The 25,039-nt window shown below is 50.5% G+C and overlaps 2 protein-coding genes across 9 annotated transcripts in view; one reads left to right on the top strand and one right to left on the bottom strand.

Moving 5' to 3' along the window:
• Window positions 1-25,039, top strand: part of CSPG4 (chondroitin sulfate proteoglycan 4) — a 75,118-nt gene that overhangs the window by 43,724 nt on the left and 6,355 nt on the right. Inside the window, exons 3-9 of the mRNA XM_090029917.1 lie at window positions 1,606-5,190; window positions 5,633-6,112; window positions 6,608-6,784; window positions 15,983-16,181; window positions 17,149-17,283; window positions 18,121-18,287; window positions 24,089-24,272. Coding sequence (XP_089886043.1) covers window positions 1,606-5,190; window positions 5,633-6,112; window positions 6,608-6,784; window positions 15,983-16,181; window positions 17,149-17,283; window positions 18,121-18,287; window positions 24,089-24,272 — 4,927 coding nt within the window. The remainder of the gene's footprint in view (window positions 1-1,605; window positions 5,191-5,632; window positions 6,113-6,607; window positions 6,785-15,982; window positions 16,182-17,148; window positions 17,284-18,120; window positions 18,288-24,088; window positions 24,273-25,039) is intronic.
• The window catches only part of SNX33 (sorting nexin 33), a 64,976-nt gene continuing 53,971 nt past the window's right edge, over window positions 14,035-25,039 (bottom strand). Inside the window, exons 4-10 of one of the 8 annotated variants that reach the window (XR_016439447.1) lie at window positions 24,148-24,280; window positions 21,536-21,713; window positions 17,800-17,863; window positions 17,106-17,249; window positions 16,403-16,457; window positions 14,753-15,706; window positions 14,035-14,667 (exon numbers count right to left, since the gene is read on the bottom strand). The gene's annotated coding sequence lies outside the window, so the exon portion shown is untranslated. Of the gene's footprint in view, window positions 15,707-16,402; window positions 16,458-17,105; window positions 17,250-17,799; window positions 17,864-21,535; window positions 21,714-24,147; window positions 24,281-25,039 lie in introns of all 8 variants that reach the window. The other 7 variants (XR_016439448.1, XR_016439449.1, XR_016439444.1 and 4 more) reach the window with 7 other exon arrangements.

Raw genomic sequence — 25,039 nt, 5'->3', positions numbered from 1 at the left:
ATCTACCTTCCTTGAGGTAGGGAGTAGCAGGTGTCCAGTTACCTCTGCATGTCCAGTTACCTCTGCATGCCCAGACCTATGGACCAGATAGCCTGCACAGGGACACAGATTGGATTCTCACTTCAAATGACTGTTCCTAGATGCATGGGCAGAGAGACAATGCATGCTACATAATGAGCTCCATAGACCTGCTTAAATAATGGACAGATCTCTAGATATCACAGTTACAAGTGGCAGAGAACTCCCCAGATGCAAATTACTCATACTGTGTGCACATGTACACACGTTCACAGCAGTGGCCACTGAAAACCCTGAACATGTCAAGGGAGACCATCCTCACAACTCCCAGATACCATCCATTTTAAGCATGGGGAAGAAACAGCTGAGAGTTCACTGTGAGATAATTGTTAGCAAATCCTGAGTTTTTACATGGGGTTCACGCTGTGTGTGTGCTTCAGAAACAAAATCAATGCAGCATGAAGGCTGCACAATTAAGAGGTATGCTATTACCTAGTCCTATTCCTCTTCCTTAAATCCGGGGCTTAATATGTCTTTGCCTACCTCAGCCTCAGTCAGCCATGATCCTACTAGCCTAGTAGGCCTATTGAGCTAGTGGGGCACAACAGTGATAGACAATGTCATGCCAGGGGGTAATGGGGTTACATTCACATCAGTCTTTTTCTGACTCCCCAGCCCAAAAAGCCAGATATTTACTTACAGTTGGGTCAAACGGAGGTGGGCACAAGGGCTGAGCAAGGCTTGACCTCATGCCCCTAGATAAGTGATTCTCAACAGGGTGTTGCAGTCAACATGTGCACATTTCACAAAATAAATGCAGAAATTTCAAATAGGAATTCATAGTGTCAAACATTCTGACCCACCTGAGTTCTTTGCAACAGAACTGTTCTGTTATTTTTTTCTGGAGTAAAAAACCAAGTGAAAACTAAGAACTGGCATTTTCTGAAGGGGGCCTTGAGAACCACTGGTCTAGAACTATGACAAAAGATGCTTTAAAACCAGTCTGCCATCACATCCGTGAATCACCAGAAATAGGCCAAATGTGCAAAGCAGCCAGCTTAATGTTGCTTTTGCAGCCTTGGACCAAAGCCTCTCTTGGCATTACTGTGGACTGGGATGGTGTTCAGCACGTTTACACTACACCAAGGAAGTTCACGTTTGATTGAGGGGAACATGGAGTAGATGAGGGCACATTCCCACCATTATGGCTAGTGTTTTCCTCCTAGACACCCTTTACATTTTCTGCAGGGCTGAGTTTATAGAAGAGGAGCACAGCTAATATTGTAAAGGCTGAATCTTTACAATGGAGGAAGAAAAAGGCCCTAATGTTCCTGTCCTACTGAGTTGTACTCTTTGCAGAACCAGAGGGGAGGGCAGAGAAAAGGAATGGGGGACTTTATTTAGAGTGGCCTTTGGGCTGCTGTGACTTGCATCTAGTGAACCATTGCTTGAAGGAGGTTCTGGGAGCTGGGGATCACTATGGTATAAGAACTTCCTAGAGCTGGCCTTACCCCCTTTCCTTGCCTTTCCCAGAGAATGTCATGCACATGCCAAGCTTCCAGCTCCACTTGTCTTCTTTTATTGCAGGTTAGACTACAGCTGGGCTCAGAGGAGATAATGGTCAACTCTCCAGCAGGCCTGCAGCTCAATAACTTAGTTATCCACAGTGCTGAGCTGTTGGTCAGTGATGGTCAGATGACTCTGATTGTGGATGGCCTCTTTAACACCTCTGTGGAGATCCCAGGACCCCAACAGCTGCTGGACATTCAATATGGTCTCTACGTAGGTGGGGCTGGGACCCTGGAGCTGCCATACCTCTCGAGGTCCAGCTCACCATTCAGAGGCTGCCTCCATACAGTGATCTTCAATGGCCTAGATGTTCTTTCTCTCCTGACATCTGGTGATGGCTCCAAAATATTCCACAGAGTCCAGGAAGGGTGTAGCACAGAGTTCTCTGCTGGGCCTGATGACCCTTTCAGTTTTCTGGGACCACACTCTTACATTATTTTCCCTGGGTGGAGTGCAAGGGAAGAAGGGACCATTGAATTTGTGATAACAACGAGTATCACTCAGGCCCCTCTGATCTACCAGTCAGGGCTGAACAATGACTTCATCTACCTAGAGATCTTTGATGGGCGCTTAAGGGGAGTAGTTGAAAAAGGGAATGGGACTGTCACCCTGCACAATAATTTCTACATCAGTGACGACCAGCAGCACTATGTGAAAGTCTATGTGGACATGTACAAGTTTGAGATCCTTGTTGACTACTACGGCTCACGGACATCCAACCGGGGTATCCACAGCCATCTTGATCTCCAGGGAAGCCTCTTCATTGGAGGTGTGAATGAAAAGGCCTTGCACAGGTTGAGGGAACACCGACTTGCTTTCATCTCTGGGGACAGCTCTGTCAACAGGTCATTCATTGGCTGCTTGGAGGACCTGAGGATAAACTTGGAAGAGAAGAGCCTGCAAGATGCTCTGGTCACAAAGGGCATAACAACAGTCTGTGGAAAGCAGGAGCAGTACTGGGACTATGAGAATGTATATGAGCAGGATGAAGCAACCACAACCCTAGTTCCCAATGTCTGGCATGAAGTGCTGGGCCCAGTGCTGGAGCCTTGCCACCCTGACCCTAGCCTCCCTCCCATCTTTTCCAACCTCACTAGGCTGTTGCATGTCAGCCCCCTCATTGTCGCTGAAGGAGGCACAGCCTTTCTAGAATGGCGACACACCCAACCTACCATAGACCTCAACAGTGCAAGTATCAGGCAGTCTCAGGTCCTTTTTAGTGTCACAAATGGCCCCAGGCATGGCCAGCTGGAACTAGATGTACCCAGTTCTAGAAGCAGAAGGAAGTTCACTTTGTTGGATGTAGTGAATCGGAAAGTCAAGTATGTCCATGATGGCTCTGAGAGTCCCATGGACCAGCTGATGCTGGAGGTAACGGTTACTGCCCGGAGGGGGGTTCCTGACTGTTTGCGGCAAGGCCAGATTTACCTGCTCCCAGTAATGATCAACCCTATCAATGATGCCCCACAAGTGATCTTCCCCCATGGGGACCTCATGGTGATTCTGGAGCACACACGGAAACACCTGAGCATGGACATCATCCAAGCACATGATGATGACACTTCCTGTGACAACCTGAAATTCCAGCTGCTTGGCAGCAAGAGAATGGAAGAAGGTTATGTGGAATATGATTTCCAACCTGGAGTACCCATTGATGAGTTCTTCTGCAGGGACCTGGAGGCAGGCAATGTGGTCTACGTCCACCAAAGTGGACCATCATTACAACTCATCTTTCAAGTGAGTGACGGCATGGTCAGGAGCCCAGTAGCTGCTTTGAGAGTCATTGCCATTGAGCCAGACATTCAAATACACAATAACACAGGCCTGTTCATCTCTCAAGGAGGCACTGTTCTGATCACCACAGCCAATCTCTCAGTAGAGACCAATGCAGTAAAACAAAGAGTAACCATCATTTATCGCCTCACAGATCCTCTCTGGTATGGTGAAATCCAGAAGCAAGGGAGCATGGGAGGGGAGTGGAAGCAAGTTGAAGCTTTCCACCAGCAAGACATTGAGCACGGGCGTGTACAGTATTTCAGCACAGACCCTGAGCACCATCTGGAAGATGTCATGGAGAAGCTGAGGTTCGAGGTCCAAGTTGGCCAGAAGGTCTTACCAAACAATACTTTCCTCATCAGGATCAAAAGGGCAACTATCAAGATGAGGACCATGGTGCCCCTGCTGATGAAAAACAAACGACACAGAAACATCACTGCCAGGGAACTGGAAGCAACCTTGGAGGATCCAAATGCTACCCCACTTCCTTTCTACTATAAAATAATCCAGGCACCCAAAAAAGGGAACCTTGAGCTTCTGGGCAGTAGGCTAACAGAAGGCTTTGGATTTACCCAAGAGGCCTTGCAAAGAAGACAACTCAGCTACAGCGCTACAATCAGGAATGCTAAAGAGACTGAGGACTCCTTCCAGTTCCGTGTCACTGCTGGTGACCAGTATTCCCCGGTGTACACCTACATGATCAGCATCGGGGGGGACCCAGACGCACCTGCCCTGACCAACGTTCTTTTATCTGTCCTGGAAGGAGGTCAGGCTGTCATCTCCAAGGACCACCTGTTTGTACAGAGCTTAAGTAGTATGGACTATATGTATGAGGTGATTGAAGGGCCAGCTCATGGGAAGTTGATCTGGAGGACATCACCAAACTGGCCTGCCAATGAAGAGGTCATTACCGAGTTCACCAATGAAGACATCCTCCACAGAAGGCTTCTGTATCAGCACGATGACTCTGAGACCACAGAAGATGATATCCCCTTTGTGGCCATCCAGCAGGATGAAGGCAGCACAGACCCTGAAGCAGAAGAGGTGAGGGGGGTCTTTAGAGTCTCCATCCAGCCTGTCAATGACCACACACCCATCCAGGTAGTGAACAAGGTCTTCAATGTGGTGCGGAACGGCCAGCGCTTGCTGACCACTGATGATATTGCCTTTGTGGATGAGGACTCTGGTTTCTCAGATGCCCAGCTGGTGCTGGTGAGGAAAGACATTCTATTTGGTAGCATCCACTCCATTGAGGACAGGAGCCGCCAGGTCTACCGCTTCACCCAGGAGGACTTGAGGAAGCGGAAGATTCTCTTTGTCCACTCAGGGGCTGACCGAGGCTGGATCCAGCTCCAGGTCTCCGATGGCCTCCACCAAACCACAGCTGTCCTGGAAGTACAAGCCTCGGACCCCTACATCCAGATTGTCAACAACACTGGCTTAATCATCCACCAAGGGAGTCAGGGAACTATTGACTCCTCTGTCCTCAACCTGGAGACTAACATGGACATAAGAAATGATGAGGACATCCGGTTTCTGATAACCACCCCACCACGATGGGGGATGGTGCTTAGAGGGGGCCAGCCTACAGGGATCTTCTCCCAAAGGGACCTGATGAATGGAGAAATAGTGTACCAGCACAACGGCAGCAGGAACTCGAGGGATGAATTCCAGTTCTCCGTAGAAGCGAATCAGGTGGCTGTGGAAGACACCCTGGAGGTCACCGTGTTCCTGGATAGCCACCCATCTCCCTTGACCGTTGTCCACCACAAAAGAATATATGTCTTTGAAGGGGAACCAGTTGAGATTAAGAAAGACCATTTGCTGGTAAGTAGGACTTTCTGAAGTTATGTTGCCTTGATCTTATTTATCCAAGCATTAATGTACCTTCCTGGTTAAAGGATCTGGGACAGCAAAGTTCTGCAGTACCCTCATGAGCTGCTAGGCTCTGCTCTGTAGAACCTGTTAGGCCCAATTTCTGTTCATACTGCAGCCCCTTTGAGCTAGGTCCAGCAGCAGAAAGGGAGTGTAAATACAAGTGTGCCCACATTAAGCCCTCTGTGAATTGCCAGGGGTCATAATCCAATAGAAAATTGGTTACTCTAAGGAAGGGGCATCCCCTTTCTCCATTAAGCAGTTCCAGAGGACTGCTAAACGAACCTTCCTATTACCAGTGAGAACAAGCTGCCTGTCCCATCCCAGGATGAAATGGCCTCTGCATTAACTCTCCCTTTTTCTCTCACCCTCTTCCTCCCACACAAACATACAGGTGACCCATGAAGAGATCCCACCTCATAAGATCATCTACTCAGTGAGCAGTGTCCCTCACTCTGGGTTCCTGGCAATGATGTATCATGACAGCGATTCTGATGAGCCTCCCAGTCTGGAGCGCGTCCATTCCTTCACCCAGAAGGACATCAATGAAGGCAAGGTCCTCTACCTGCACTCTAAGCGTGAGGAGCAGACCGACCAGTTCACTGTGGACATCATGGCCAGCAGGGTAGATGCCCTGCGGGGGATTGTGGTGAACTTGGATGTCCTTCCCATCGCAGTCCCTCTGGAGGTCCACAATGTCACAGTCATGGGCAGGGGCTCCACAGTCCTCTCCACAGACATCCTGACCATCCCCAGAGCCTACATCACAGTGCTGAGCGTGGAGTTTGTGATTCTTGAGCCGCCAAAATATGGGACCATCCAGAATATTGATAGACCCGAAGAAGGCAACCTTCATTTCTTCTCCTGGAACGAGGTACAGAAGCAACTGTCTTGGGGCTGGGATACATGGCCAAAAGGGCTTTTGAAGGGACTGTGGCAAGATTAGAACCCATGCACTTGATCCTGATCCCCCAGTGATGTAACTCCACAAAATCAGGCCCAAGTGATACAGGGTGAATTAGAAGCTCATGAAACACAGCAGACAGTGGAAATACTGAGGGTCATACATGTTTTCTCTGTGTTGAGAGATCATGGAGTATTACCTTCTGCCTTTGACCCAGGCACAGAACATCTCCCAGCATCAGTGAGGTGGGCTGCTCTGTGCACAGATGGGTCAGTGGGCTGGGATACAGCCCATGGGGACAATCCCGTGTGGTCTGATTCTGTACCCCTCAGTTCTCCACCCACTGGCCTGGGTTTCACAGCACAAGGGAGCAGGCAGGACCCCTGATGGGTGGCTCCACAGAGAAGCCTTTCAGCAAATGAGACACTCTCAGGCTCCTGAACTCGGTGTCTGTCTCACCCCCAGGTGGAGCAGCAGCTCATCCAGTACACACACGATGGAAGTAAGACCCGGGCTGACAGCTTCACCATCCTGGCCAATGCCTCTGAAGTCGACCGACAGAGTCAGCCCAAGACCATCTCCGTCACCATCGTCCCACGCAATGACAAGGGGCCTGTGGTTACCATTAATGCTGGGCTGCAGGTAAATGTCCTCACCTATGGGAGGCAGCTCAGAGACCTCTGCCATTACTTTATCCCAAGGCAGAGATTTACTTTGGGTGACCTGGAGCCTGCATTGGGTTGGTGGGGGAGAAGAGTCTCCTTCAGACCCTCTGCAAATGGCACCTATCTACTAGCCAGCAGGGTCAGTTTAGGCAACAGCAAGCCTGGAGGAACAGGCAACCCAGCAAACATCTGATTATAAGCTACCCATGGGGGGTGGGGGGGAGGCGCCCCACACACATACTGGACACACACTGCTGCACAAGGCAGCCTAACTCAGAGGGGAAAGGGGGCAGGCCATTTCTGCGTTCCTGGGCCTGCAAACTGAGTACACACTACTGAGTACATACTACTAGATGCCTTCAGGAAGCAGTGGGTAATATCAGGATCATCATGTTGTGTCCTCCTCTGAATCCCTAATTATTAACTCTTGATCTGCACTTCCTCCTCCCCTGTTTATCTTTGGTTGTCCCAGACAACGTGGCTGCCCCACTCCTGGTAATGAAGAGAGCTTACAGCTTTTTTACTCTGTTTCTACCCACCAGAGGAACAAGAATGACCTTTAGCCTTGGGTGGACCTAAAAGCCCACTGTCTACTCAGTCTAGCGTTTCAACAGCTGTCCTGGGCTGGAGGGTGGAGGCCCAGTGTGATTTCATGCCTGCTGGCTTGAGCAGGGGAAAGAGAAGGGAGCAGGGCTCCCTCTGCACATGTAAGGCAAGTGTGTATCCTCCCATCTCCCTTTTTGTGGACTAAGTATGGGCAGTGGCAATGACCTCTGGGTGGTTTTGTTCTGTCACAGATGTTGGTGCATGTAACCAAGGTGTGGGGTGATTACCTCAGGGCCTGCTAGGCTTGGAACCAATACAAGGGAAACAAGTGGAGCAGTAATGATTATTTATGAGCCAGGGCGTTACCTCTGCCCTCAGGGACCTGGGTGTAAGCACAGTCAGAAGGGGTAAGAGCAAGTGAAAAGAGAGCACTGGTGCTGGTTTAGCCTCTGTGAGTTACTGACCCATGTCACCGAACCATTAGAGCACTTACATTGAAAAACACTGGGAACTCTGGAAGAGAGGCATCCCATGGTGAGCTCTGGGGCAGGGCTGAAGAGAGTATTAGTCAAGGTATAGAGGGAGTGTAGGACTGTGGGGCAGGACTGGGGGGCAGGAGAGGGTACTGGTAGGGGCTGTGGGATCCCAGGGCTGGAAAGCAGGGGTCACTCTACATCAGCAAGCTGTGAGGTAGGGGGAACTTCCCAGTACCTTCCTGCCTAGTGTTGGAAGCTCCCTTTCCAAGTGAGATACAAGCCCAAGTGTGGGGAAGACAAAGAAAATGGTAAAGTCTATGACTTCAGGAAGAAGTCTCTTGGCAGTCAAGGAAAACTGGTGGGACCTGGCTCCAGCTGCGAAGTCGTTAGTTGCTGGCTGTGCCAAAGCAGGGCAAAGGGCAAGGAAGTACTTGAGCAGAGGGAGTTGTGTGACTTTTGCAGTTTTTCCACTGACCCCTAACATGGAGTTGTGCTTTCAAGAGAGAGGAAAACATCTCTTCGGATGACAAGTGAAGGGTGTACATCTGTTTTTTCTGTCTTCCCCTTGCAATGCCCACCATGGCCACATGATGGGAGCATTACACCGTTTTCCAGCCTCTAGGTCTGTAAAGGGCTGGTGCTGCTCAGTGAGAGCCAGGCAGGATACTACAGCGTACACAACGCTTCAGGCTTGTGTGGTTATGGGACTGGCCTGGGCCCAGCATGGTAACAGGCTCGGTGCTTGGAAAGTCCAAAGCCGCTCTCTTCTTGCATTCCTGCTCCTGAAGACTATTGACACAAGCCTGCCTGAGCCAGGCCAGTGCACACCTCTGCGTCCTGATAAACTCTGCCCCACAGCAGAGCAACCCTCCAAGAGCAAACAACAGACTTCCAGCCAGAACTGTCTCTCCCTTGGGGGGGAGGGAGGGGAAGGGCAGGGAATGAAACAAGGTGGTATCTTGTTTGTCAAGCAGTGGAGTCTAGTAGTGATGAGTACAGGTGGGGGGAAAGGGGATGCTGGACTCCTGGAGGAGTGGGGACTGGTAGTCGGACCAGGCAGTGGGGCTCAAAGCTCCTGGGCTCTGGGCTCCATTCTGTAATCAACTTGCTTCTTTGCCCTTGGTCAAGCCTGAGCCTGGTTCTTAATAGAGTAAGGATGGCTGAGGCAATAGTGCTGACCTTTACCGTGAGCACAGAGTGCTGGAGCACCTGGCCAGCAGAGTCCCAGGAGCACAGAGCCCTGGTAGAGGGGCTCTTATTACAGTGTCACAGGATACAGGGGGCTGGTGTCTGGTAGCAGGTCCCCAGGGAGGCTCCTTTAGTCATGCCAAGCTAAGCCAGGCTGCTTCAGGCTGCCTGAAGGATTCTTGGTCCCTCCAACAGTGCTTTCACAAGAAGACCCGTTCTCTTATGTTGTGCTGCAAGTGGGAGAATCTCTGCACCCTCATATACAGCCTTGACGCTCATCGTATTTCTCAGCAAAGCAAGGAATAATTATGCAATATTTATTTATGCACATGTTAAATATATGCATGCATGTGCTTTGGTCTGGATTCCTGGAGGCACTGAGTATGACACAACCTCAGGTAAAATCCTGGACTCTCCAAGGTAAAATTAATTCTGGGAAGGGTACATAAATGTGCATTGTTAAAGGAGGGGAATGGGAGCCAGGGCTTCTGGGGTCACTTCCTAACTTTGTAACAGACTTGCTATGTGAACAGGCAAGACCCTTTACCTGTCCCTTGCTTGGTATCTTAGAGAAAACAAGAAAAATCCTAGAATCTCCTAGAGTGCTGGTCACCAGCAGATCTCACAGCAACTAGAGATGGCAGTGCTGTTAGCTCCATTTTAGAGAGGGGGAAAATGAAGTACAAGGTAAAGTGACATGCCCCAGGTTACCCAAGAAAGCAGTGGCAGAGCCAGAAATGGAAGCCAGGTTTCCTGAGTCCCAGCCCAGGGTCCTGTCCCCCAAGCCACAGAGCAACATAGCTCTCTCTGTGCACCATAGTGACTGTTTGAAATTCACCACCCCCAGCAAAAGGCTGAGGGCACAGTGCAGCCCCCTCAGCACCTCAGCAGTTAGCTGGACAATGCAGGATAGGTAGCACAAGGACTGCTGTGCCCCTGGGAGGAACAGGCGTAAGTACAACAGCAGAGCCTACAGCAAGGAGCTACAGTACTGCTGTGGCCAGTTGCAGCCCCAGGTCCAAACTCAAATCACCAAAGCCACCCCACACTCCAGTGCTCCCCCAGCTCTTGCCACAGCCCCAGCCACCCTGCCCTGCCCTCTTAAAAGGGTTTCTTAATGAAGGGCCCAGCAAACTCCTGTGCTCCAGGCAGAGGCAGCAGAGTCTATCCTCCTCCTCAGAGACAGCATTAACCCTTTTGCTGCCTCTCCTCAGACAATAGCCAAGGTGTAGTAGTAGTAGTATCGCCTCCCTTGATTCTGCAGCTTCTAGGCACCCTGCTCCATCCAGCCTGACACAAAAGCTGTGCTCTGGATGGAAACCCAGAGAGGGACCTCACACTCGAGCAAGAAGAAAGTAACATCCCCCCTGACCTGTCAGTTCTTGCTTGCTGAGATGGGGCTGCCTTTCCAACTCCAGCTCAGAGCTGTGGGCAACAAATAGCCATTAACAAGCTCCCATCTGCTGCACATACTGTTTGCCTGAGGGAAAATACCTGAGCAGAGACCAAAAACTGCATCAATGCTCCCAAGGCTGCAGGGCCATCATCTGCTCAAGGCCTGGAGGAGACTCGGTTGCTGGTTTATTCTAATCCAGTCCATTAGAGAGCAGCCCTGCAATACCCAGTGCTCACATACTCACATACACAATTCCCTCCAGGGCTTGCTGTGAAAAACAGCCCAAAATAAAACCAGCCTCATTACAGAGTTAAGGCTCCATCAGCATTTCCATTAGGCTAACCGCCCGGTCCCTGGGGATGCTGGGTTAACTCCGACCCACTGACAGGAAGGCCTGTTACAGCCCTAATTGTCTCCCCTCCAGGAATGGATTGTTTACAGAGGGGCTTAAACAAATGGGGCTGCTGCCTTGTTTTGGAGCGGGAGGAATCTGAAGCAGCTTTAGAAGTGGCAAGGGCTGGCCTGTGTTTTTCCCTCTCTCACATCAAATTACTTCACTGTTTAAAGGTTGAGGTCCAGGCTGGAGACTGCACAAAACCTAACCCACAATAACAAGATGTGGATGTGTTTAAATTCCAGCAAGAACAGGGGTTGCCAGCAGTTGGATTGAAACCTTGCTGGGTTTGCAACAAGGGGCTAGGTTCAGTGGAGCTACAAAACTACCTGATGGGGCCCTCTTGGGAATTTTCCCAGTGTAAAGGGAGCCTCAGCAGCCACACAGACTAAGTGACCCTTCCACCTGGACCCCTAGCACAGCAGGCCGGTGAGAAGACACTGCAGCTAGTCCTAGCAGCAAAAACAGCCACTAGCACTACAACTTCCACAGCGATGACTAGAGCAGCCTCATGGCTGCTCTAGCTTTGTCCAGGGGCCAAAGCAGCCCTCAGGACAGATGATGCAGTAAGCCCCTCTGCTTCATCTTGTCCACTGGTCTCATCTTGCTTGGAAGCACCAGACGGCTTATGCATGTTTAAACCATTCAGTGGTTGCAACCTCCCAATCTGAGGGGTCAATTTGTATTTCCAGCCTAAAAGCTAGTGCAAATGGTTTGAAGCCCTTGCCTTGAGAGAGCATCAGAGCAGCAGCTGTGTCTTGGGCTGAACCTCCCTAGCAGCCATTCATCAAAGCAAGTCATGCCAAAGCCAGTTCTGCTGCTATTTGGATTGCTACATAGGAATCCCCCAGAGCATGCAGGCGACAGGGAGTCTGACCATGTCTAAGACAAGCAAGCAGGAGTAAAACCAAATGCAAAGCTTCAATAATTCAGAGAAGATACGGGATATAATTAAGCCGTTCAATGAGGGCAGAGCAACTCACGGCAGCAAGCCCCAGTAAGGAAATGCACTGGACATTCTCACTAGTTCTTCCTGCTGTTCAGGAAGCATTGACACCAAAGCTGCAGGGCTTTCCATTAGCTTGCTGTGGGGTTCAGGCAATGGAGCAGAAATGAATTACAGCAACCCAGGATACCTGCCTTGTGCACCTGTTAAAACTGCCCTTTCTACCTTGGTGAGGGGGAATTTTGGATGGTGCCAAATCCAATCTAAGATTGATCTGCCATTAAGAATCCTCCAAGCAGCCTTACTTCCTCATTAGTGCATGAGTATTAGAGGGAGGGAACAGAGAGGCCTCCATGTAGAAGGCAGCAGGGCTGGGAGAAGAGCCCTCCACAAATGATATCCCACCTTCAGGGGCTGTGCAATTCCACATGCAGATTCTATGGTGCTGGCTTTGGCTAGAAAACAAGTGTCTAGAAATAGGCCCCTGCACCCCAACTTGTCTTTGTGGAGTACCTTTTCACCTAAAGTCTTGGACTATTATGTGGAGAACTGCCATGGACTTCAGGGGATGTCTACATTGGACCAGGCCCCTTATTCCATATCATGTATCTGCACTAGAGTAATAATGTAATAATAATAATCTGTGCTCTGTATAGCAACCCTTTTCATTTGACACCTCATGAAAGCTCATGGAAAACTTCCCATTGACTTAATGCAAGTTGGATGGAGTCCTGAGTTACCACAGCTTCTCTGGGCAGTGCTTAATAACTGCCTTTGTTCAGGACCTGATCCAGAATTCCCGTTAAGTGGAAGAGCCTGAGAGATTTTGCAGGATTTGGCTATTCATCAATAAACATTTTCACCATGCAAGCAGGAGGGAGAAGTAAGAGGTTGAATAAACCTGTAGCTACTCCACAAAGAATATTAGCATTCAGGGCACTTGTACATATGGCAGTTGTCATGATGTACATATGATGAAAATGTCATTTGTGTGGCTTAGTGGCATCACACATTACACTTGCACCAGTTTTGAGGGTTTTAATGAGTTTGCATTGTTGCAAATGAGACTGTATCCTGATGTAGTTTCATTTGCAACAATCCATTGCAGCTGTCAGCTTGTCCCCCAGCCAAAGGAGAGGTGGGCAGGCTCCACAGGAAAAAAGGATCGGGCCCCTCGCTGCTTCTGGTTTTAGTGGGTGCTGCTGAAGGCAGAAGTAGTAAGGGGCCCAGTTCTTTTTTTTGTTTGTTTTCCAGTAGAGCCTGCCTACCTCTCCCACGGCTGGGGGGCAAGCTGTTGGGAGGCCAAGCAGCTCCTGGGCTGCGGGGGGCCCCCAGTCCTTCCATCCACGGCAGCAGCACCCGCCAGACAGACTGCTAGTGGGCTGGGTGCTGCCCCAACTCAGAGGTAGCACCTGGCCAAATCCAATTTTCCCCAAGCCCACCCACTGGTAGCCTGCCACGTGCTGCTCCCTGGGCAGGCTTGAGGAACAGCTGGATCGGGCCAGGTGCTGCCTCTGAGCTGGGGCAGCATGTGGCCCACAACCAGCCCGCCCAGGAAGCCCTGGGGGGTGCCACCACTGCAGCAGGAAGGATTGGGGGCCCCCCCACAGCTCAGGGGCTGCTCAGCCCACCAGCAAGCAGGCTCCGTCTCCGACAAAAAAAAAAATGGATTGGGCCCTTCACCATAATGTGACAGAAAAATTGAAACAGTGGGTTTCATTTAAAAAACCACTGTTTCAATTTAGAGGGTATAGAATAAAACCTTGAGGACTAAACCCCTATCACATGTACAAGCACCCCTAGAGATCCCATAAGACACAGCCACCTCTGGGAGCCATGTGACATCTCTTTAAGAGCACATAGCAACTGCATACAAGATTTGGGGGAGTAGAGAGTGAAGAATTAAATAAGAAATGCAAGGAAAATTTGTATGGAGCTAAAAAAAAAGTGTGCTTAGACTGAAATGTAACCAAAACCCAAGGGTTAATGTTTTAAGCCTCATGTAAAGCATGGAACAGATTGGCCACCTGTCCCAATTTTTGCCTGGGTAGACAGGACTGGGAGGGGACCTGGCAGAGTTGAATGCCAAGGAGACCAGTGCAAAGCTGGAGCATTCCTAGAGTATTTTCCTTTAAAAAGCTTCTCTCTGGCGATGGCAGAGATCTTCCCAGGGTGACAGGAAAACAACAGTCATACCCACCCAATGGGATGATGGAAATCTTTACATTGAGCATTTGGTGAAACCATAAACCTGCCAAAAGTCAAGTTTGAGTCACAAGAAACCAGAGCTGAAAGAGCCACTTTATTACAGCACTTACCAGTAGCCAGAATTACAGCGGAGGCTGCACTCTGTACAGACTGGGCGTGCCTCGTTCTAACACAGAAAGCAGCTCAAAGGCCAAAGGCTGCCTGAGCCTGACTTCCTGCTGCTTGTGTGAGAGCAGCCCTGCCCAGCCATGCAAGAGAGAGGCCTGCACACATCACCCTGCTGCAGAGCAATCCCGAGCTCTCCTTCTGCAGGAACCACCATATCCAGTCAGGGCCTTCAGTTGGGGTCGGTGAAATTTGGTTCTGGCCCATTTCACCAGTGACGCTGGCTCCTCTCCCAGTGACTTCAAGAGAGGCAGATTAGTACTGTCTCATGTGAATTTGGATCCGTTAACAACCATGAATGTTTGGCCTGTGGCAGACAGGAAACAACTGGCTGTTTAATATAGTGCATCATTGAAGTTTAAGGCAGGGCAGACATTTCCTAGCCAAACCTTGGAGAAATGTGGCCTGCAGGAAGGTGAGCAGGGAGCAGTAATCAAGCCTCGCAGGCTTCCTTCTGGTGGGGTAGAAATGCCAAAGTTGTGATCACTATGTGATTCGCTGCCCCCGTCTCGCCTGCAGCATCCCCATAATCTCAGGCTTGCTGTAGGCACAATGGGTACAGATTCTTGGTGATATCAATGCACCCTACTCCCATGCAACCAAGTGGGAGTTAGGTGCTTACATACCTTGGAGGATCGGGGTCAGCAGGCCCACTAGCATTTCAGGTGCGCTCAGGAAGAGGTATATGACAGGTCTGATGGAGGGCAGAAGCAGCAGAGTGGAATGAATCGGGATCCGCAGTGAGAGTCAGGACAGCTGGGTTCTCTCCCTAGCTCTGCCACTGCCCTTCTGTGTGTCCTTGAGCAGAGCTCTTCTCCTCCCATCCTTTTGTCTGTCTTGCCTACTTAGACTATTAGAGACTGTCTGTGCAAGTCCTAGCATTACAGGGCCCTCATCTGTCTTGTGACTTCTAGGCACTAATGCAATCTAAAACATAGTAGCAGTGAGGCAGCCTCAGGAACCCTGCTCCCAGAACATGAAAGCTGGTAGCCAGGGCTGTGCACAGGGCTAAGCTGGGTACATACTTGCCGTTCCAAGAGACTTTGCCAAGGCAGTTTTCTGCCTTGTGAGGACCCTATGATAGGATGGCTGGATTGGAAGCCATCCAGTCAGAGGCTGTCTCACAAGCTGAATGAGACAGTCATGTGGAAAGGAGAACTGGTCCTGTTAAGAAACACAGCACCTTGAGATGCAGCTAGTTCAAGAATTTGTGACCCAGTGAGAGCCACTTCCTTTGAGAAGCTCCAGGAAGGAACTTGGGTGAAACTGCAGAGTAAATCCTGTTAGGAAGTGTGAAGCCAGAGAGGTTGTTAGTGCCCAGCCATAGGAGGTCACACAGGGGAACAAACTCTCGTTCATCAGCTTCACAGCCCTTTAGAAACATTCAGGCCCCAGAGACCTGGGTCAGGATCACCACATCCTATTACAGATCGGAAAACTGAGTCCTGAGACACCCACTGCTGAATGCTTCTGCCTCATCACACAGTCGGTTCAGTGTCAGTGAGCACCTGGCTCTGCAGCTTGTGTGGAGAAGCCTCAATTAAAAACAGCTGTGCTCCAGAGTCACGGTGACACTGAGCCTGTGAAAACACAGAGAGGCTGCATGTTCCCTCCCTTTATAGACAACATGCTGTTGTTTGGCCGCAGCTGATTGAAGAGGACTGAATCTGCCACTCCTTGCTTGTGTGACTAACCCCACTGAAGGCAGTGGGGCTACTCTTGTGAGTCAGGGCGCCAGGATCAGGCCTCAGCTGACTGTAAAAACAGCTCTCTGGTTGCTCTGGTGGACTCTCCCCACCCTTCTGGGGATCCGTGTTGAGTTCACGGCAGGCTAATATTTTGGCCTTCTTCCCCAGATGCGGGAAGGCACCACGGCAGAGATCACTCCTGACATCCTGAGAAGTGAGGACGAGGACTCCCCTCCAGAAGATGTGGTTTATTCCATCATGTCCCCAACCAATGGGAAGGTTGCGCTGAAACCATCTCCTAGCAACAGGGTTCTGCAGTTCACTCAGGCTCAAATAAATAGCAGGCTCGTCCAGTTCGTGCACAACGGTACGGGACACTCCCCCAAAGGTGGGAGACAGCCTGGCCTGGCCTGGTTCCTAGTGACCCTGGGAAACCTGTCTGTACCTCCATCTGGGAAGGCCAGCATGAGCAGGAAGTCACCCCAGCCCACCAAACACCCCACACATCAGTGCCCAGCCCCTAAACCCCGGAGCCATCCCACCCTGGGGGTACCATCAAGTCACCGGGCAGGAGCTGCTCTTACTTACCCCTGTGGAGCCCCAGGGAAACCCTCAGCCTCAGTGCGGTCACTCCAGATTGACCCTGGTGCGAGGGGGAGCAGAGCTCAGCCTTGGGTGTTCAGAGCTGCTTCCTCCTGTCCTGTAATCACCCCAAGGCTGGCCAGGAAGGGCTTTTGCCCACCGCTAGCTTACTTTGTTATGTACAGACCCTGGGCAGTGTGTTCGACAGTACGCTGCTTACAGTAGAGTACAGATCCTACGTGTCTTCATACAAAAGGCTCTAAGGAAACTACCAGCCCTTGCAGTCCCCACCCCAACTCCTCAGTTGTCCTATTTTGTTATTTTGAGCAACCTCAGGGTTGGGTTGGTCTGTGCGCTATAACTGACAGTCACAGATGTAAAAGTCACAGCCCATGGCACAGAGAATTGCACTTTATGTTGGGCACTAGCCCTGGTCCAGTCTGGGCTGGGAGGTGTACTCTCTGTGGTCATGCAGACCTCAGCTTAGCTGGTACATACTCCCCCAAGTACATAGTTCACCATAAGACCTGGAATCACTTTGGGACATTCAGGCCTGCACAAGGTGTCCTACTCTTACACCCTCAACATTTGCCTGTGCTGGGGCTAGAGAGGAAATTATCCTTCTTGTCCAGCACTCCCCAAGCTTTGCTGGGTCACCCTACCAGGATACCCTGTAGTGCCACCCATCCTGTGGTATAAGAGCACCTACCAGATATTACTCACTCCTGAAATCACTGCTGTACTTTCTGCAGGGTCCCTTGATGGTGGGTTCTCCTTTGATTTGTCTGATGGAAAGAATGTATCACCTCGGCACTTCTTCAGTGTGAGTGCCCACCAGGAGCCGGTCATCAGCCTGGTAAATAAACAGGATCTCACCGTGTGTCCAGGTGAGTTGCACATAGGGGAGCCAGGGGCAGTGCCATCTGAGGCTGTTGACAAGAGTAAACTGTGGGGAGGGGGACCTTGAGAATTCACCCACTTACCAACATCCAAAGGCTTAAATGACTATTGGCCTAGGCTGGCTTGTGGAAAGAGAGGCTGAAAAATCAACTGCATTAGAGAGAAGAGTGGGAATAGTGTACATCAGGCTGAGATGAGGCAGCAACCTCTTAACCCCTTCATTGCGGGCAGCAATAAAAGGAGATTGGAAGTTGATTCAAAACGAGACAAATGCTTCAACAGGCTCACATTGTCCTCAGGAGAATGGCCCAGTCTCAACTGGCTTCTACTGCACCATTACAGCCAGCAGCCTTCACTTACCCAAGCCATTATTCTGGAATTTATTGACACAGAGAATCGGGGAGGCTGCAGAAGTGTCTATTTCTGGGGAAGACAGTAAAAGTGGGGTAATCTGGCACGATAAAATTGGATTCTTCTACCCAAAAAGAGAGGTGGTACTTTACCTCCTATTGTGTGGAATTACCGACATTCCAGGGACACTTTCCAGCACAGATGTATGTGTTGTGGCTGGGAGTTGAATCCATAGGTGGAAGAATAGGAATGAAAGAGAGCAGAGTAGCTAGATTAGTGCAGATAGACCAAAGATGGTGCAGATAGTGCAGACCCAGATTGGTGCAGATAGACCAAACACCCATGTACCTGTAGACCCAGATGGCCTGTCACACACATCTTTCTGTAAAGGCAATGGGGAGGGGGAAGCAAACACTAACTGGCTGCCATGCCTGTACTGTGAATAAATCCACTATATATTATTTGTTTTAAAGGGACCCTTCAGCCAATCACTAGCCAGAATCTGAAGGCCATGACCAACAGCAAAGCAGATGCCAGCACCTTATTGTACAGCATACAGCAGCCCCCACAGCTGGGCAGGCTGGTGAATTCCCAGCTGGGTAGTGCCATGGGGGATGTGAAGAACTTTACTCAGGCTGAGGTGAGTGCTTTTGTCATGTTCCCTGAGCTAAAGGAGGTGCCCTGGCTCATTGTTGAGGCTGCTGCCCCTGTGAGGGAGCAGGGGCTAGGGGCGGCCGTGAACCCCCTAGCGCCCCCTACCGTCACGTTAGGGTGACGTAGCACCCTCAGATTCTCGCCCGCCACGACTTTGATGGTGAAATATATAATATGGAGGCTGCCAGTTTCCCTAGTGGACGGTATTGGTGTTCCTGTCCCTATTCCAGACTGGGGTATCTATGTGCGTCCCACCTTAAGGGCTACGCGTGCCTCCAAACCTCCCCCTCAGCACGCCCCAAGCCTCGCAGCTGTTCTGGGGACGTTTGGATGGTCCCTCGCCCCTCGGGTGCCCTCGCTCGGGCCTCGGGGCTCCTCGCCCACTTGGCGCCCCCTTGGGCCTGTCTCGCCGGCGCCCAGCTACATCGCCGGCTCCGCCTTGGGCCGGCTCGCTCTCGCCGCCCTATCTACCGGCGCCCTTGGGCCGGCTCGCTCTCGCCGGCTATTCTGCCCCTCTCTGGGGCCTCGCCCCTCTGGGGCCTCTACCGCACTCTCTGCGCTTCGCCCCTTGGGCTTCGACTCTGCCCCGCTCTGGGGCCTTGCCCTCTCTGGGGCTGACACCACATGCCTCGCGCCCTGGCTCTGCCCCGCTCTGGGGCCTTGCCCTCTCTGGGGCTGACACCACACGCCTCGCGCCCTGGCTCTGCCCCGCTCTAGGGCCTTGCCCTCTCTGGGGCTGACACCGTGCTCCTCGCGCTAGGGGCACAGGCACTCGCAGCCGTGCCTGTCCCCTTGACCCTTCTCTGGTCTGGTTGCCTCGCTAGGCCAAACACCGCCCTGATGGGCCAGGGTCTGTAACCCCGCGCCCCGCGCCTCCCTGGCGCAATACGGTGCCTCCCTGGCATTGACAATAGTGCCCCTGGCACTGTGCCCCTACTGGGCACTGGGAACCCCCAAGCTGCTGGGGAGCTCCCATGAGGCCTCCTCGCTCCCCTACAGCCTCACCCGGTCCTCCGGTGTAAACCGTAACTCAAACTCCAGCCATCTGGCTGCAACATAAACAGAGGCTCCACACGCCTAACAATAACTCCAAGCCCTGCCAGGGCTCTCAGTCCTACCTCCCGTCAGGGTGATGCTGTTCCCTGCATCATCGCAGCCAGTTAGCGTAGTAAAGCTGCGACCACTAACTCAGGCCACTCAGCTCAGCCACAGAGCTCCTGCTCCTGCAGCAGCCAGAAGGGAACTGTCAGTCAGGCTCCGGCCTAAGCTGTTTATAAAGGCCGGGCCCTGCCTCCTTCTGGCCATGTGACCCACCTGGTTGCCCTGGCAACCAGGCACCTGAGCTGCCTGGGTGATTGGCAGCTCTGCCAATCAGCCTCACAATCACAGGGCACCTCCATGGCTCCGTGACAGCCCCAAAAAGGAGGCTGTATTTTCCATGGCTCCCAGACCAACTGCATCCTTCATGAGGCAGTCTTTTGTAACCAGAGCTGAAATACCTGATGACAAACACCTTATTGCCAATTGCCAGAGCCTGTGCTGAAAACAACAAAAGCTACTGTAGGTGACAGTGAGGGTCAATGAGCTAGGAGACAGGGGTTTGGGGCCATTTCCTCTGGTAGGGTTGAAGGCATCAGGTAAAGCATCAACACAACGGACCCCCTGGCTGGCTGCTTCAGCAAAGAAGCTGAGGACTGAGCAGACTGTCAAGACTGAGTGACCTTTCCAGCCTGACAAAGGGTTTGACAGGCCAAAGCTAAACAGGATTATCAGGCTCTGTTCCAGGAGCCTATCTTCCTGCTGCCACTGCATATTGAGGTAAGCAGAGGACATGTGTCTTCCTAGAGGTCAAACTGTCAGCTCCCACTGGTGCTGCATCAGCTGCACATTATGGGATTAGCACTGGAACCTGATCCCCGGCAGGTGGAGGTCAGCCAAGCTCCAGCACAGCCAGCAGAACTATCTTGACTTGCACTGGCTGAAAAGCGGGGCGTTCAGTTTCACAAGCAGGGGCTCTCTTATAGGATTCCTACTCCATAATCCTAACAGAACAATGGCATCTCTATCCACCAGGTGCCATGTGGCTGTACAAAGTTTTTTCTTGGCTTCCTCTGTGATGCCTCAGGGTATGAAACACCCTCTATCTGATATGGAAAGCTTGTAGCCCTGGTACCTCATTAAGGGCCACAGGAGCTGGAGCAGCCAGGCCTGTTACATTAGCAGACCCAGCTTGGAAGGGGTCTGGTGATTCCTATAAAGGGTTCTTCCCAGGAAGGGCCTCTCAAGTGTGGATGTGGGAGGGCTTCCCGGGAGAAGGGAGGGAATGGAAGGGCAAAGAGAGCTCTTCATTGGCTAGGAAAACAGTTACTTTGGAGTTGCTGTACACCTGGAGAATGAACCTGGGCCCTGAAAGGCAGCATAGGCAGCATGTCAGTCTTTCCTAGGCCAGAGTGGTCGGGACAGGCCAGCTGTGCATGCATCTGCCTATAAGCAACTGGATGGTTAAGAGTTAGACAAGAGTGGGAAAGCCTAACAGCTTTACTTCATTTTACTGAACTAGCCCAGTCCCTTGTAGAGAAAGCTATAGATTGAGGCCTGCTCATAGAAAACACTGACCTGTGACATGCCTTCCTATTCAAAGAGGAACAGAGAGGATCCAGTTTGTTTTTCAGAATCTGCATTACATTGTAGGTTGTGCTTCCCTTTTTCTTGTATTGCCTGGCTACAGCTCCTCTCTCATGTACCATAGACAAGCAATAGGCAAGGCTTGCAAAATGTTACTGTGATTACACTAGCAGAGTCCTAGAGAAATGATTCTAAGAACACATAAAAGGGGAGTTTATCCCATTACAGAATTCAAGCGGTTGGCCTGGATGTTCCCTGGAAAGGCACCAGCACATGCTTCTAGAAATCTGCCATGAAGGATTGATTCCTGGGTAGTCTAACCTGGTAATCACTGCATTCCCTCATGATTTCCATTTGCCCATTGAGGCAGCCTGTGTTAGTAGGTTATAGCAGGAAGCCAGGAGCACTGGATTCTACTGGCTCAGCCCCTGACCTGCTGGGTGATCTGGGGCAAGTCACTTCTGCCCTGTGCCTCAGTTTCCCTATTGGCACTATGGGAATGGTGGTCCTCCCAGTATGTAGTGTTTTCAAACCCTTGGCAGAAAGGTGCTAGAGCATTGTTGCCCTGATGATACTGTGCCCTGTTTTACTGGTGCTGTATATACCTACCCAGATCTGGAACCTGCTGTCAGAAGAGAGGAGCCTGCATGCAGGAAAGAGCTACTCATTTTCCCGAGCTCAGCTGTGATTCAGTCCTCCCCAAAAACAGCTCCCACCACATCTGGTTTTCATTCTTGACTTCGGTTTCAAGTCCTGCCTCTTAAGATCGTCCCAAGGATCCGCAGCGCTGCAAGCACAAGTCTATCAGATAACACTGCTGGCCAATGAAATATTCACTGGGTTACCAAAGCAACGTTTGTGGTTGCCATGGCTCCTTTGACATCACACTCCAGAAAGCCTGTGGTGGATGATGGTTCCACTGTCCTCAGCAGCATGTGAATAGGGAGAGAGGAGTACAGGAAATTCAGATCTCCACTCCATCAGTGGGGTTTCCTATTCGGATCTACCCCTGCTTCTGGAAATCTCTAGTTGCCTTCTAGCAGACTGGGGCATACACATAAGCAAGCAGCCATGTTACAGAGAAGGCTGTAATCACCCTTGGTGTTTTATAGGGAGAGAGAAAAAAAAGAGCCTGGTATTTAAAATCAAGCACATATAGCAATGCCCATAAGTATAATTAGATGTCTAAATTATGCACACATTGACCACAGCTATGTGTACAAAGGTTTGTGGGGTTGATCTTTTTATGCACAGTTTTAGGCACAAGTTAGAGGTGACTGTGTAATTTACTGTACATCCAAACTAGGCATGCATTTTGTGTATGCAAGTGTACCTGCCTAAGTCAGAAAACCTATCACTAAAGGAACCATCTCATTCTGATCTAAACCTCTGGAGTAGGTAGTTGCAGCTTTCAAACTGCCTTTTTCTTATGGTAATAGAGAGCTCTACTCTCCATGGGAGCTCTGCTCTGCTCAGCCCTTTGGTTTCTCTACCCCAAGCTATATAAGCCATTTTTAGCCCAGGGGAGCAAGGGGGCTCTGAGAGGCCTTGTCTTTCAGCATCTTTGACAATACCATTTATTACGAACAATATTACTGTGGTACCTAGAGACTCCATTTGTGGTGGGGGTCCTTTGTGCCAGGCACTGTACAAGCCTATGGTGAGAGGCCACAGCACTTTTTACCGTTTTAAATAAATGAGACAGGCAAGTGGTAGGAAGGAAAACAGATGTGAATGTAACTTGCCAAAAGCTACACAGCAGTTCCGTGGCTGAGTCACAAAGGGAACCCAGGTCTCATGATGCAAAGCCCAGTGCACCATCCATTAGGCCAGCTTTGTCTTCTGTGCCCAATCTATATTCTCAGTGGCAATGATGAGGTTTTACCACAGCTTTCCATGTTGTAGCATGGCTTTGCTTATCATTAAGCCTCTTTGTTCTCTTTGTTCTCTGTGGGGCTTGTGTGTGTCCATCCAACCCAACCTTATTCAGCTTCTGTTTCTTATTCCCTGCATTCTGGTATATTAGTGACATATGCAACATCTTTTCGTGGTTCTCTACTCTTTTAAAGGTGGACAAGAAGATCTGAGTCCTGCTTTGCTCAGGAGCTCTCTGCATTTCCATGTCAGTTTATAGCCAGTTCTTTGACTTTCTGCTTGGCTCCTATTCATAGCCAGCCATCCTACCATTTCTCAGCCCAGTGCAGAGTAAAGGCAGTCATCACTGCCTGCAGTAGCTGCCTAATAGGAGTGGTGTCCCTTTCCCTTGAAAAGTTTTGGGGGTCTTACAGAACTGACTCTATCAGGATGTGGAATCAGGGACATGGGTCATGTGTTTTCAGTGTACACTCATGCACTTCACTTCCCCCAAACACAGAATCATAGAAACGTAGAATAAAAGGACCGGAAAGGACCTGTAAAATCATTGAGTCCAGTCCCCTGCCGTGGGCAAGAGGCAATTGGGTTCAAACTAACTCTACAAGGTGTTTGTCCAGTCTCCTCTTGAACACCTCCAGGGATGGTGGTAGAAATAAGTATCATCAGGCAGTGTCCTTGCTTAAAAATCCCTAGTCTGCCACTCCAGTGAGCTCTGCCCGAGAAGCCCTGTCCCTCCATCTCCCTCGCACTCATGTACATGGCCCCTGCATTTGTAGGAGAGACCCTCCTCAGTCCACATAGCTCAGTTTTGACTTGCTGTGTCACCAAGAGCCTCAAGTAGTAGCCCCTCAAGCGCCCAGCTCTTCCTATTAAATAAAAAGGCTTGATTGTTCTTTCCTATTAAATCTGCAAAACACTGTTTGGCATGTCTGCTGGCTATAATGGAGTCTTAATGGTCTCAGGGTACCAGATCCTCGAAGTTAAATGTGTCTGACACCAAAAGGAGACTCTATGCACCAAAAGGTAGGGAGCATGACTCCATTGCTAAAGACAAATTGAGGAGACAAGACATCAGGCTTCTACTCCACCTTGCTGTGTGGTGTAGGGCAAGGACTGTGCCTCAGTTTTGCTTAGGTCCCTGTATCACAACACTTGTGACAGCACCGTGATTGGAGTGAAGAAACATGAACAGTTCTCTTTCTGACTTAAATCGGTTTTATTTATTCTGTCTGACTTTGCTGAAATTAAACGGTTGTTTGGTTTGTCTGTCTGCTTGTTTCAAACTAGGTGAATAGTGGAACAATCTTTTATCAGCATGAAATGCCCCAGCAGCCATTTTGGCTTACCCAGGATGCTCTTCACTTCCGAGTTGCTTCTGCTCCCATTGTAACAGAGCCATATATCCTCAGAGTGTCGATATCTTTTGAAGCAAGCTGTCCCCAGCGGTTAACTCAGCTCTGGAGAAACAAAGGTAAAAGCCTGGAGGCAGAAGGGAACAAATCGGAGCTGGTTTCCATGAACTGAAAGGAGAGGTTATAGCCAAGGAGAAAGAGGGAGGGTGCAGATGGGGAGTCCAACATTTTTGGCGGGCATGCCACAAATGACATGAGCAGTTTCTGTGCATGACATGCAGCAGACTGGGAGGGGATAAGCAGCACAGCAGCAGATTGAGCAGAAAGCAGAGCAGCAGATCGGGCAGGGAGAGGGGATTGAAGTGGCACTCATGGAGGGTGTGCAGCTAATTTGTGGCTCAGCTGCCAACAAATTGCCCCCCCACTGAGTTACAGGATGCAGAGGACAAGAGAGTTGTCCTGAATTTACACCCCCCCACCGTAACTAAGAATCTTCAGAGCGACTACCCTGAAAATCCAAATGGAAATCCCAGTGTAGGAAGGCAACCCCACTCAGGATGGCACTTTAAGCACAAGGAAGTTTGACCATGTGCTTTCCTGGATCAGGGGTTAACTAATGTGGAACTGGTCTCTCTCCATGGCAAGGATTCTCATGCCTCTCTGTTCCTTCTTGTCACTCATTCCTCCCTTTCCTGCCAGTTCTTTCTTTCACATCCCTCTATCCTTCTGTAGTCTTTCCTTTTGTCCTTCATCTCCTGCACAGCCATGTGATCCCATAGCTTCCCCTTCCATCCCTGTTCTAGCTTTCCTTCTGACCTCTCTTCCCTACTTCCAAAGTCTTTTTCCCCTCCCCTCTCTTGTCATGCTGCTGTCTAGTCCATCAGTC

The sequence above is a fragment of the Crocodylus siamensis genome, chromosome 15, assembly GCF_052110815.1.
Source record: "Crocodylus siamensis isolate JL-2025a chromosome 15, ASM5211081v1, whole genome shotgun sequence".
Classification (NCBI taxonomy): Eukaryota; Metazoa; Chordata; order Crocodylia; family Crocodylidae; genus Crocodylus; species Crocodylus siamensis.
Note: the sequence above shows the minus strand (reverse complement) of the source record. Positions and strands in the feature narration are given on the sequence as shown.